This window comes from Centrocercus urophasianus, unplaced genomic scaffold (genome assembly GCF_019232065.1).
Source record: "Centrocercus urophasianus isolate 14NV4802_14NV808 unplaced genomic scaffold, USGS_Curo_1.0 seq_13, whole genome shotgun sequence".
Lineage (NCBI taxonomy): Eukaryota > Metazoa > Chordata > Aves > Galliformes > Phasianidae > Centrocercus > Centrocercus urophasianus.
This window is the reverse complement of record NW_024884475.1, coordinates 8436874-8451898: the sequence shown is the minus strand read 5'-3', so window position 1 is coordinate 8451898 and position 15025 is coordinate 8436874. Positions and strand designations below refer to the sequence as shown.

The following is a 15025-nucleotide window of genomic DNA, read 5'->3' as shown; positions in this document are numbered from 1 at the left end:
GGACTATTATTGACAGTAAGCCATTTAGAGCTCCTGTAAATATGAAAGAATTCTCCACAGCTTACCATTAACTGTGGAAAAGCCTTCAGCCCTATTTTTATAAGAAGGAATTTCCCTTTTAAATATTTCAGAGATTTTTCCTGGACTAAGCTGAAACATGAACTGCACTTAAAAATAATGGCAATTTCCTGTTTTATATTTACATGTACAATCAAACTATTTATTAGTGCTGAAGAATACAGGAATAATTGCTATTAAGCTAAAACTGTTTTTAACAAGCTACTACTCTTGTTAGATTATTAGACTACTCCTTAAAGCACTACTTTTAAAGGTTCCTCATAGAAATACATAAAAGCAGATGGGCTAACATGTAGAGATTGACATGAAAAATGCTAAGTTATAATTTACCCATACAGTTATGTAATACTACGGTGGCATCATCTTGATGAAGAAGATAAACTCTAATGTTAGGAGATCAGTAAGAGAATGTGTCCAATTTTTAAGCAAATGCATCTGCTTTACACAGAATCATCTTTTGGTATAAGAAATTCAAAGCCCATCTTCCACAAAAATGAGCTAAGCTAGGTTAAGATTTCTCAATTTCTGACTGTGCTCTCAGCAAAAGCTAAAATATCTTAATTCCAATAATCTATCAAAATAAGTCTCTCAACTGACGTATGACAATAATCCTAAATTTTTATTTGTAAATAGATTTATATAATAATATAGATTTCAAATTCTAATCAAGAATTCAACAGCTAAAAATCTGAATCAGTGTTAAGGATTAAAACAAAGTGTTTTCCTGAATAGGTAAACATTCTGTAAATTTAATATTTGCCAGCATCATTAGGCAAACATTCTACTTGGTTTTTATGTATTGTCTTTCAACTTTTTAAAGAACTTGAAAAACAGTATTTAAGAGCATTTAGATTTCAGATAACAACAAAATCAAAATTAACCTTTTTTGGTGTTGAGATATTGGACTTCTCTGAACTAATACTGTGTTTAGAAGTGGGGCTGCTGGGAACACGCTGCGGATCAGGAAGAGTCCGACCTTCAACTTCGGCTAGGATGCATTCTTGGTAAAGGGGGGATTTGAGAAAGCGAGTATAGCTATCAAACTTCATCAAGTTAAAAATCTGAAAGTGAAATACAGATAACAGTTAACAGATAACAGTTAGGCAAGCTTAAATGGCACATGAAGAAAAGATGCCATTTCAGCCAACTTCCACAAAGCTCAGCAAACGAACATAGCAGAAGGCACGATTTTGCTTATGCCTGGTTAAGTACATCGTCTCAAATTAAAAAGAAGTACAATTTGACACATTAAGTACAGGTTCAGACAGATGCCTATTTCCTGACAACACCAACCTCATATCTTATCTGACACTGTATTTATGTCTGCACATTCTATGCAAAGAACACAAGTGGCTACTTGAAATATTTTCAAGAGATATTACATCAGTTCTATAAATTACTTAGTATTTGTTAAATTATACAAGTGCATTTTAAGGCAGCTGTGAATGAGAAAAGTATTCATGGTCTAAGACTCAGAAAAACGATACATCGCAGTATAAAATAGTAACCAATTACAAAATTTACACATTTACTATTGACACAGGAAGGAGCAAAGAGCTCTTTATACGATCCTTAACATAATGTTTATAGGCCAATCATAAGAAACAAAGTATCAGTGACTTTGGAGGATCCAAAAGTCAATGTAGCATAAATAAGACTTAGTAAAAGAACAGGTTACCTAAGATGGCCGTTCTGAGTACAATTAACACACACCTGTATACCAGGAGGAAACATCTGAGGCTAATTTAGCCAAAGCTAAATTTATGCAAGGAAAGGAAAAGTTTTTTTTAATCAACTGCTAAGCTATTTGGATTTTTTTACTCTATTTTTGCAAACCTGCAGTTTTAAGTCAATTCATATTCTACCTCTGCGTCTTCTCTCATGATTAAACTAACTATACATGATCTGAAAATCCAGTATGAATAGCTCTTCTTTTGACATGACTGATTTCCTACGAGAGAAGAATCGTATGCTGGCTATGGCATTCCCAATAGTCTACAGAGAAGTCCAGCATTAAGCCGCAATGGGCCTCACTGTAGGCAGAAAGCATTTTTCAGACTGAGAGACACCCTTCTCAACAAGACTCAGCTCAAAGCTTTACTGCGAAACAGCAAGATAGAGCAGAAAGAATTTGATGCTGCAGTGTCACAGAAACCTAACGCAATCTGTATGCTTTCTTCCAACTTCTGTTCTCACCTTCCCTCATACATTTCCATTCTGTCTTAGGTGTTACCTGTTGTTTCTATTCGATCCTCTAACCAATTGCTTTCATATAGAAAAAATACCACTGTAGGGTTAGTTTTAACAGTTTAATGTGCTTAATGTGTGAAACAGCTGAACACAAAGCCTAATGAGCCCTCAATGCAGTGTCAGTGACCCTTCCCAATTGACAAACTGCTCACAGAGGGAAACCTCTCTACAAAAAACACAATCCACAGCTGCACGTGTAAAATGCAACAAGGCAGCATATCATCTTCAAGGCAAGGCTCAACAAATGGCGTGGTACACACAACACACACAGCTGCAGAAACAGTGAGTTCTGTTGAACTCAAAGAATATTACTGCTGTATATTACACAAAATAGAGATAAGTAATTATAAGAATTAAAACACTTCAATCTCATGGACTCACAGATACACTGTTGATACAAGGTTATCAGGGAAAAATGGAAACAGCCTGCATACTCCATATAAGCAGATAAACAGGATATTATTTTGCAATGCAGCTAAAATCTTGAACTTTAATAGTCTGAGTAATGACTGTATTAATTCATTTAGGCGTGATCATCTGCCCTGTGCTATGTTGCTGTATCACATTACAGCACCAATTTCCCACACTTAGCGTTATCATCATTTACACATGTTAGTGATTTTTGTTTACACATGTTAGTGATTTTTGCTTATTTGGAAACAGGTAGTAGATATTTCTTCTTCTTGCTATAAAGAGAATTTTCAGAACTCCACTACAATTCTACCAGTAACACTCTATTCCACAGCATCATGTAATGCTTGTCAGATCACACAAATCAACACCTTTACACTTTATGCTCAGGACTGGAATTCCAGAAGTCTTGTGATAACACAAATGCAGAGCACTCTCAATATTAATGTGGCATCACTATTGTGAGCTGAACATTGAAAGTCAGTGGGTGTGTTGCACAAACGAGTCATACATCCAACTCTCCATTCTCAAAGTCATAGCAGCCACCAGGACCACAAAACTGACTTAGTGAAACCAAGATACAAAGTCAAGCTTGGCAGTCCATTACCCAGCACCTAGCTCAGCTGGGTAGCACATCTGTAACTTGTTTGGCACACCTAGCAGCAAGGCTGCTCAATTAAACTGAAGTAATTCTCACCCCGTTTACGTTATCTGCCAGTGAGATGAACAGGTATGAGGGATGTGAAAACTACAGATGCACTGTCAATTTAGAGAAGCAGGACAAGTCCATGCAGGCCGCATGGCTGGGATCAGACCCACAGCTAGTAGCTTCATACTAGCATTTCCATCCACCTCCAACTTGAGGACACGGCATTTTCATTGGACAAGGAAAACCTGCATCAGCCCAGCCACCACACTCACAAGAACACCTTCTGTTCCACCCATAAAATGGGAAATGAAGAAGAGGTCCGCAAAGCCAAGATGAGGAGTGCACGATAAAGCGTCTGAGATCACGGCTGGCAATTCCCACAGAAGTCTCAGACCTTGGTAGGTGAATAGGGAGTGGCTGTACATTTCCTTATATGATAGAAGCTGCCAATGAAGCAGTTACAACCTACCCTTGTATCTCCACTTTGCAGATGGAGGAGCTTAATACACCCATCTGCTCTTAAATCCAAAAGCATGAAATCCAACGTTGCACTCAGAACAAGTTTGTGATTTGCTCAATTTATCCAGTTAAAGCAACCTCCTTGATTCCTACATACCATGATCTCGTGATTATTTCTAATGCTAAATTGTTAGGGTGGGGAGTTTGAATTACTTGGAGAAAAGAAAAGGAGAAACTCATGTTCTGCAGAAAATGTAAAATATATCCTGTTGTTACATAACTGTTCTGAACATCAAGAATTATTTAAAATGCATCCACTTCAGAGGTCTTCAGTTTGAACATCAACATTTTAACAAGCTCTTTGACAGTTCTATTAAAGCAAAAGGGAATGACTCCTTCAGTAAAACAGAGCATATTTTACAAACCACTTTAACCAAAATTACATTCTGTTTCTGTACACAACTGTCCGCTACAGAAAAAGAATTAGCAACCAAATGCAAACACAATATGCAATGGTATTTCATCACATGGTACTACTTCCTTGTGCTAAATCTTCACTTCAATTATATTTTTCAGATCTAAATAATGGCAATTTCCTATATAATTGCATATGCACAGAAAAAGTCAAGAAGTGTTCCTTTATGCAACCTTTTACTATACTGCTAACAGAATGTCTATCATCTTGATCTCTTTTTTATAGGTATTAAGATATTCAGCATGAAAAAATAGTTTTAGACATTTCCCAGCACTTCACATGAAAAGATAACAGACATAAGTGTACAAAAGTTATGCTTTCTGTGGTTACCTGAAGTTGCTGTTCCTTGAACATATCTGGATGTGGAGAATTGAGAATATCATCTGCCAGCTGTGCCTGGCTATCGATATTAACAGGGGTTGTAGCTTTGCTACACAAAAATTTACTGAAGATCTCCCGAGCTCTGTAAGAAAGCTGCAGAAAACAAATATTTTCCATATGAATTTTTATACAATTTTGCAAATGCTTCTTTATACAGCTGGTTTTTACACTGATATATTTTGTTCTAAAGAGAGCCATTCCACTTTCATAAAGTATATAAACATTTTTCATTTAGCAGCTTTTGTTAGCTTTATTCAGATAATTTTTTTCCTTTAAAATTACAAGTGCTCATCAAGTATTTCTTAAGCAGTAAAAGCTGCCAACAAAATAAAATTTAGACTCTGAAAATAACAAGAGTGCTATATTAAGAAGAATCTGCTATTTTAAGAAGAATATTAACTGCTATTTTAAGAGCGCGCTATCTCTTCTAAATGTTTCTAGAATTTCTAGAAGTCAGAAAAATGTATATATACATTTAATACTCACTGCTAAAAAACATTAATGCTCTATTTTTATCCTGTTTACTGTGAAACACATTCTGGAAATAATGAAAAAAACCACATTAATCTCAGCTTAGAAAAAAAAAGTAAGACAGAAGAAAGTCTGAAGGGGGAAAAAAAATTGACGTCCAAGCAAACGCTAAGAGGTACTGGGAATCCATTTCCACAGTGTAAACACATTTTAGACACCTTATCTTGGCAAGTATAGACAGTCCAGCTGAAGGAGTACAACAGAGGCTAATTTTCACTTGTCGTCACGTTAACTTTTTGTGCACTACTTTGCACTGGGTTAGCCAGTTTTCAATATCCAAAATACTTCAGCCCATTCTTACAGCTACCTCTGAACTCTACTGAAGCCTAAATACACCCAACATCTCAAACTTGGGACAGTACTCTTAGGAGACTGAGGCTCCAACACCATTTTAGTGAAATCACAGTGCAAAGATCAAGCATAATTCTAATAATTTTAACGATATTGAAGAAGTATCAGTTTCTAGCAACTAATACCATGTACTGAAACACAGCACTGATTTACCTCTTTTTTATCATGTGCGGGTACATGATTAAAATATTCACAAGCCTGCCAAAATAAAATATTTTCTTCACTAAATTCCTTCCGAAGAAATTCCTAGGGGGAAAAATAAACAAATAATTAAGTGCATCATAAAAAAAGAAGTTACCTGCAGTTTTGGACGATGCTAACAATTCAGTATAACAGTCCAGTTAGCTTTCAAAGCAAAAAATCAATGCACGTCCAACATGTGCCTAGCACTTTTCCTCCCTCATTCCTTTCTAAATGTACACAGTTGAGAATAACACATCAAGTTACAATCAAGTTGTTTCCACATACAAAGATGAAGACTGAAATTAAGTACCATCTACACTAGTGAATAAACTTTTGAGAACCATTTTAATATTTTAAAACAACTGCTTTAAAATACATTGTAAATCCCATGCCTTTAACTGCGGTTCTGACAGTATAATAGGACAGATAATTATCAAACTGTGTACATAATCAATTCTGTATTCATTACAACAACTTTGTGTATCACATGGTTGCTATATAAATCTTTCATCATTTATGTGGCCAGATGGGTTCTCCTTAGAAAAGACAGTCTTAGAAAGAAAGAAAAAAAAGTCTCCCACTACAACAAACCTTAATCAGTATATTTATGTTATAGCATCCAAAGGTCCAAATAAGGACTGGGATCCCATTCAATTCAAAAAATGTACAAACACGAGCTGTCCCTGATTCAAACCTGTATAGCTCAATTCTGTGTCAGCATATGTTTCTTGAGAGTATTTTACTTGGTAGGAAAAAAAAGGGTAAAAAAGCTTAAAAAATTAACTTGGTTGTCTGAAAATCACCCAGTTTGTTTATGCATTAAAGATTTAAGCATCAGTGCTCAAATAAAATTTTTAAGTTAGTCTTTTTAAGATTCAGGGCGTCCAACTGTGGGAAAACAACTGAGGCAGACCATAATACAAGGAATCTAAATCCACTAGCAGCTTATCAGTTTAAACCAGAAGGTCCTGTAATAGCTGATCTGAGACAAAGAAAAAAAAATTCCAGAGAGAGTAGTCAGGAGACTTTGCTACATTTTACATGTAATTACAGATTGGACGAGAAACAAATGAGTGAGCAGGAACTACAACCCAGCTGCCTACTTCCCCATTCACTGCCTTCACTACAGATCTTGCAGTGAATCTCCTGCTTGCTTTCTTTTTGGCTACATAACATTGGCACAGCTGGCTACAAAACAATTAGGAAGACTGAATGGTGCCACACTTGGAAGAGTATGTAGCTGTCAAATGGCTGGGAAGCTGGAGACTTTGGTTTGAACCACTTGAGGAGGGAACCGCAATCAATTCTTTCACTTCCTCGAGGACTGCTCTCATCAACAGACTATTATGCAAAATGTGAGTATTTGCAAAACATGCAAAATCTCTCCTTAGCAGGTAATTCCTGCTCTGTGACAAAACTGTCCTCAGGAAAGGCATCTAAATGGACCAAGATTCTTACTATGCAATCATAAATTAAATGACTTTGAGGTTCTTGAGCACAGATATTTTTATCTTTTGGCTAGATACAGGTGATTCCCTCTTGTCCCGTGGTTTTTCTGAACTTGTGAACTTCCTCTTGAAGGAACGTTAATTTCCTTCAGCCACCATGACTCGCCTTCACGTCAGACTTCATGACATCCAGGTTCACAATATCCAGGTTGCACAATATCACTTCACAGTATGCAGGGTGCCGGTAAATAAACCTAAGTCATGGCCCTGGATCTCTCCTGAGGCTCAACAAAATCATGGTGTGCACAGTAAATGTCAGAATTCCCTTATTGTTCTTTAAATTGAGTATTTCTTTGACACATACACTTTTGTAAAGTTAAAAAAAAAAAACTTATTTTTTGTATTTTTTTTATGTTTGAGATTGCCTTTTGATGAAATGAAATGCAATTTTAACCTTTTAATCTGAAAATCTGAAAATGCCAGCTACATTCAAACTTTTATCTGAAGTTTTCAACATTCACAACACTGAAAAAGACTTCAACAATTTCTTATGTTTATATAAGTAAATCTACTGATAAAGCAATGAGAAACAATGACTGAGTTTTCACTACAACTACACCGCTGTTCAGGCAGAACTGAATTTTTCTTTCCAAATAAAGAGAATCTCAGTATCTAAGCAGAAATGGTAACACTTTGGCTACTTTGCTGAGAAAAATGGAAAGATAGGGATTTTAATATCTAGAATGTATCATTTTGTTTTTATTTTCTGTGTTTCCTCAAATGGGTGTTTGCTGTTAATTTGTTTTCCAGGTTCCTTCACCATTTAAGATTCCTTCACCATTTCTGTGTCCAGTCCAAAGGAGCTATTGCAGATTCCAATAATATAAATCTCTTATATGATAAGTTTCTTTACATTCTTTTTGTTAAAACTGGTTTGGACAGCACAAGAATTCCTTCTATAACATATCCAGAATTAACAACAGATCTCCACTGCAATGATGCAAAACCTTATAGAGCTTGACTACCTCAAAGAGTTAAAATAAAGATGATACAATTCACAGTGTTGTAAATGCCCTGTGTAGATGCTGATGCTTTGCAAATACTCAACAGTACTCTCCTGCAAGCTGCAACTTTAACCACTGCTCTTGAGCTACCTAATTACTTCCTAAATTTTTCTAAAGAATTTTAGCAGGAAGCCAAGCCTCTGTATCACCAAAAAAAAAAAAAACCTTCTACATGGCTTTCAACACTTCAGCAAGGCTTTCAATATTTCAGGCAAATGTGAAAACGTCATTAATTCTTTTGTAACTAATAAAACTTGCCTTTTTCTTATAAAAAAGCTACAGACATAAGAATAAACAAATATCAATGTTATACACAATAGGAAATCTTACTAAAAAATCATATACAATGCAGAATATATCCTCAACTTTTACCTGAAGCTTTGCTACTCAGAAATGCAAGGAAATACACCTATTTTCAATGACAAATCAGTCTGAATTTTAAATATGTTCAGATGATAACTATGTAAGTCTCCTATTGCATGTCCTATGCAAGGACAGCATCATGAAAGTAAAAAGAACACGGAAAAATTACTGACATCAGGACGTTTGAAAAGCCTCATACTACCTTTCAAAGCTTACCGAAAAATACTTAACACCAACAGGATCCTGAAGAAGTCGCTCAAATGAAACTGCCCAGCTTGCAACTCTCCTTTCTCGAAGTCGTCGACAGCTCTGTACGCTGGGAAGACTCGCATTGCTGCTGAGGCTATTTTCACTGATGCAGTCTTTTAAATCAGCGCTATTCAGCTCTGTTACAAAACAAACAAAAACAAATTTGTCAGATTAATATTCACTTCTACACTCCTCTACAGCACGGTTTTCTTGATTCAATATGCCTCCTTCGCAAGCTCATAGCTAGGCAGTCTTCAAAATATTTCTCCCTATTTCCGTGCTCCTAAGGAGCTAACGTTCCTGAGTTCGTGGATGGTCATTCTTCCTAATATTATCCAAGGAAGGCAGACATCTAAAAACCCATCATTTACCAGAAAGTGGACAAAAGCCTATCTGATAACAGGACATAGCAACCCTTCCAACACTTCTCAATCGGTGGCCAAGGACTCCGTGTTTCATGAAATTAAGACATTTCTGTTAAAGGCTGAAAAATTAAGGAACAATTCCTCAACAATTAAGTTGAGGAAATTAATACCAGAGGAGACATCAAACCTCTACATAGACCTACATAGACTTCTGATCCTACATAGATCTACATAGACTTGTGATAACTTTATGTATTAAACCAAAACAATCTTTGACCCAGTAAACAGAATACACACAAAAAAACTGTTAGACAAGTGGCCACTTGCTCACACAGTGGAAAAGTGAAAGAGACAGCTCTTCGAAGTAAGAGAGAAAACTGGATACAACACGATTTTATTCACAAGCTTGTCATTTTGTCATATTGCAGGTCCTTTTACAAACCACTGCTGCTTCCATCTTTCAGTTTACACGAGTGTAAAATCAGAACAGAAGTACTCAGAATTACTAACTTCATAGATGTGGGCTGAGTTTTGATTAATTCTGGAAACACAACTGAACAAAGTGTTGAACAATCCTGTCTGATATAAAATGGACCCTGCTCTGAGCAGAACATTGCGTTAGAGACACATCAAACAAACTAATCTTGATGTGATGAAGGAATAAAAAAAAAAAAAAAGTTGAAAAATAAGTAGTAATAGATACAGGAAAATAATATCCCGAAATAAAATAGATAATGTCCTCAATAATTCTATACCAAATGGAAAACAAATCTAAAGCTCACTATAAATTCAAGGGAACTGAATTCACAAGTGGTGAGAAATGACCTATTCCTTACAGAGACGTTTTTACTGTAGTTTATTTTCCACAGTTAGACATTCAGATAAAATAAAAGGAGCGATTTCACTCAAATTACTATTTTATAAGATCTCTCAAGAGCTCCTTTTCTGCTGTATATTCAAAATGACTTCACATTTCCAAACCCTATGTTAAGAAACACGGTCATTCATAAAGACAGTTATAAACACAGAATAAGTCCTGAATCTTCATTTTTAAATGTATTCTGTAGCTAACAAATATGTATTAAGATGTAAAATCTAACTACTATAATTTTCTGCAAGGAAAGTTTTTGTTTAAGAAAAATATAACAAAATGAATTAGATTAGGGGGAATGAAATGGATAAATTGATATATTCAACAAGGAAAATGTTTAAAAACAACAATAATAATATAAGATCCACCAAATAATGCTATGTTTCCTTATAACAAATATTTATTCACTTTTTCCCAAAAGACACATCAGAGAGCATAATTGAGTCAACTGTTGGCCTCATTAGAGAATACCTGTCACCACAGTGAAACTATTGTGAAAGAAGCTAATGTGAATCTGAAGAGAATTACAACTAAATTTATTACCTGGGGTATTTTGCTTTAACTCTGCAGGTGGATGTGTTTTATTTCACAGTCCGGGATATAAATAGACACCCACTGCTGGAACAGTTTCAAATGTTACTAAGCCCAGATACCGCCCCCCTGCGAGAGGGTTCAATGCCCAGAGATCTCTAGTGATGAATGAGGAACATTTCCTAGGCACTCTCAGGTGAACTCAGAAAGGCAAACTCGTCCCACATACCAAAGCGCTTAAACCTACACGTCTGACATAGGGAAATTAGGGTGTAGCCACAAGAAGTGCTCAATGGCAAGCCATGGGGCCTCAGGACTAGGAGGGACTGCAAAATGGTAGGCCTGGCAGTCACCAGAAGGTCAGCTTCTCCCTCCTTCAAGGGCAGCTGTTCCAAAACCCTACGGCAGGGAAGACGACCAAATTGCAATTACTGTCTGGGTGTTTACACCCGTCCCTGACTGCTAACTACCTCTAATTGCTAGCAGCTGCTCACTCCACTGGGTTGGAGTTGTACTTGCTATAAACTCCACTGGCTTCTCATTCCTCTGACATGCTGCCGACTATGGAGATTCCATGCAAACAAACAAATCAAAAAAAGATGGTATTTTCAACAGCTTTGTGAGCTACTAGCACAGGCCCTCTAAAGTGTTAAAGCAGTGTTAAGGGCTTTCTCATTCTCAGCAAGCTGTTTCTGTTCTGTTGGACTTGATCTAGCTAACTCGAGTTTTCCAGGAGGTACTATTAACCCTGACACCTTAAAAAGAAAACGCAGTCAGCTTGCTCTAAACATACATATATACAGATTTCTGCTGGAGTACCTGTTAGCACCAAAACTATACAGAACAAGAAAATTTCTCAGAAAAAGGGCTGGTTATCCTTAACTACATATATCAGTGGCTGGAATACAAACCATCACAGCACAGTGCAAGCATACTGGTGTATAACTTAGAATCAGAAGGAAAAAAAAAAAAAGGCAGTTGGGGAAAACATCACCAACTATAACACTGGTATGTAATCTATCCAGGAGTGTATAAAACTGTACTCCAGTTTCTCTCCCCTTGCAGAGGAATGTTTCCTATGTAAGCCTTCAGCATCAGGTTTCCTGACTCACAGCTCCTTCATACCTAACTACACACAGCCCACCTCAGAATAGAGGAATAGTGACACTTTCTAACTGAGCCCTTTATTTCCCTTAGTGATCCAAAAGCCCCAATTCCTCAAACTCAAGCACTCTAACCACACAGCTGTGCAAAGCAGCCTGCTCCTCCTTGTAAGGTATTTTAAAAGGGAGGACTAGCTATTGGGAATATCACGATGCCAGAGGAGGGTGCTGTGAAAAACTTTACTCAGGAGTATGGAAGGCAGCACAGAGTTGAGAAAACTTCCCAAACACCTGCCTACCATATTTAAAAGAAGGCTACTTATTTCATAATCCTGAGCCCAGGGAGCCTAACTTTCTTTCTGTCCTATCTAAGAATGTCTGAATCAAGCAAGGAATAACCACTTTCTGTGCAAACTCAGTTTCATTTATTATCTTCATCAAACACAGAATAGAATTGAGAGGCTGCTTTCTAAAATCCACACAAAGACTATCTCTAACACCTTTTGTGTTTACACATGTGGTTTTATTTAATTTACAACAAAAAAAGAAAAAGCATTATGTAAGAAAATGCACATACTTCATCAAGAAGATCTTCAAAGTATTCAGGACAAGATGGCTCTGAAAGTTTTGATCTAAGTAATATAAGCACTAAGAAAGAAAGCAGCTGAAGATGTTTTTGTAAGCATTTGTTCATAAGATCCATGTATATTCTAACCTGCAAACATTTTTTTTTAATATATAGCTTGTATTGTAAGCAGCTCCACGTACTCCTTGTAATGATCTGAACACATACATTCACGCAATGAAAGTATTCCAGTTAACCACTAAGTACATTACCTGGATAAAGCTGATAGGAACCACAGTGGTGCCACTTAATCAAATACTTCAAGGCATTCAGTGCAAGCCATCTTTCTGAATCCATACCAAGTTCAACTGTAATGTCCCGGAACCCATTGGGTGCAAGTTGCTCTTAGTGCCCAGCACATTGTTCCTCTGCAGCTTTGGGATAAGTGAAGCTAACACATTCTCCCCAACAATTCCTGGTAGCTTTTTACACCATTCGAAACAAACTGATTCTTCATCCTCATGGCTTCAAGCAGAGGAAACCAATAGTATACTTAACACTAAGCACTATAAAATGCTGCATAAATAATTGAAAGAAAGGACCTTTTGCCACTGCTGCTAAAGGAACTTGAATTATTTACGCTACTGTGGAACACAGCTACAGCGTGCATTGCCATTGTGACTGAAAAATAAGTCATATACCTATTGGAGGAAATAATAGTTCTGTTTACATCATAAGCTGTAGTGGTTTGTTTTATTTTGGATTTTATGGCAGATTTTTTTTGTGCTACCTCCTTTAGTTAAGGAGGTAGCACAATAAGAAGGTTTAAAATACAGTTTTGCATTATTTATTATTCTACTCATCAGGAAACTTTCAAAAAATGCTTCAGAAACTCTTCCATGCTAAAATTCTTTCTAGTTGATGAATACTGAAAACAAAAATCAGCTGATAATAGAGCAAGTGGTATCTTAGTAAAAAGACGTGCCTGTAGTATCTGATATGCTTAGGTATGTGGAAATAATAGACTTCAGCATCATGGAACTGATCTCTGTAGGTAACAGCAGGTAGAAGAACTGACTTAGAGATTCCTAATAGAGCTATTAAGATACCACCTGTCTGTCTGGGAGAGAAGATGAATGATGAGGTACTTTTATTATAAGTCCTTTGACCTTAAGGTTTGCCTTTGTAAAGTGCTGTATAGGTATCAATAGTGAAAACCAGAAGTTAGCTGCAGACTAACAACCATCTCTGAGATGACACAACTCTCAAAACATCAGCCGCAGCCTTCATCCTGTGTCACTACGCTCCTTCCATACAGCAGCAGCAATGGACAGTTTCCAAGTAGGGAAGTAGGAGAAATGTGCTAATTACATGTGATAATATAAAATAGTTTCTGCTCTTCCTAAAGCATAGACGCTGTAATTGATCTACAGTGGTGATAAGGGTGCTGAATTGTCTGTAATTCATTAAGCAACTCACAATTAAGAGCTGTGGCTTGTCAGCAGAAGCACCACAAATTCAAGGAACTGGACCTTTTAAATATTACGTATTTTCACAGCCCAGTGCTCAGCTTTGGCTAACGACAACATCCCAGCTTTGTATGAGCTGAGTTACCATATAAAATAAATTTTCCAAGAGGTAGATGGTTTCCAGTGCCTGTCTCTAATGTAATAAAATCCATGAGGCTTAATTGCCTTTGGAAAGAAAACATAAAGAGAGGTGTCGTGCCTCCTATTATACTAAAAGGGTGTATATAAATAATGATTAGTATTTTTTAAACATAACTTTCCCTTCCCAGCCTAAAGCTTGACAACAGTATTTATGCTATATGGATGTACAAACACTGTTAGTCTAGGAAGGGAAGCATGTGCTGCTACTCTCATGCTATGCAAGGTTACACAAGTAAAAAATCCTCTAATCTACATGTGCTCCAAAATGTGTAAATCTGTGCACCTATTAATGAATTTGTACCATTGGAGAAGATGAGAGAACTTTTCAGTGACATTCTCAACAAAACTGAAGGTTTGAAAATGTAATTCAGACATGAATCAGAGCATTTTACTCAACAAAATGGATTTGGATTTTATTTCATTTCAGTTTTTTCTGGATACATTCACTTTGGTTCTTATTTTTCTAAACTGTTTTCTTGGTATTTAAGCATTTACTCAGTATTATTTAGCATAGTTCTAATACTGCTTTCTACATAAACTGTTGTCCCCCCTTCTTGAATATCATTTGAGAATGAAGAGCGAGTCCAAATTAAAACTTCAGACCCAGCTGAAAAAATAGAAAGCAACACAACTTAGCAGAAAAGTGTGTATAAATTACTATCTGTTCTTTCTTCTCTGCAGTCTACAGGGCCATTCAATTCCATTGCTTCACAAAATTGGACAGAATTAACTGGGAAAACACAGGTACCTATGGAATCAGAATGAAATACAACCAGCCACACTGAAAGAACTGAAAATCTTTAGAACAAGTTTTCACCTGAAAACATAAAAGGGTTGAAACAACTATTAGATGAGTACTATTACAGCAACCTCCAAGCTTGGGTAGGCTAAAAAAAGATCAACTTTTTTGTCTCTTAGCACCCAGAATTTCATCCAAATACATGCAGAAACAAAAATGACTTGCTTTGTAATCCTTGATAACAAGAGGTAACATCTGGGGACAAAAAAACATTTGTCCCACAGAATCA

At 36.4% G+C, this 15025-nt stretch overlaps 1 protein-coding gene across 8 annotated transcripts in view; it reads right to left on the bottom strand.

The window, feature by feature from the left end:
• Positions 1-15025, bottom strand: part of RGS12 (regulator of G protein signaling 12) — an 85882-nt gene that overhangs the window by 27959 nt on the left and 42898 nt on the right. For all 8 annotated transcript variants that reach the window (XR_006167592.1, XM_042811571.1, XM_042811574.1 and 5 more), the window contains 4 exons: positions 8860-9029; positions 5739-5831; positions 4653-4796; positions 960-1139 (listed from right to left, as the gene is read on the bottom strand). Coding sequence is in view for 7 of the 8 variants with exons in the window: in XM_042811571.1 (XP_042667505.1) it covers positions 960-1139; positions 4653-4796; positions 5739-5831; positions 8860-9029 (587 nt within the window). In the remaining variant the exon portion in view is untranslated. The remainder of the gene's footprint in view (positions 1-959; positions 1140-4652; positions 4797-5738; positions 5832-8859; positions 9030-15025) is intronic.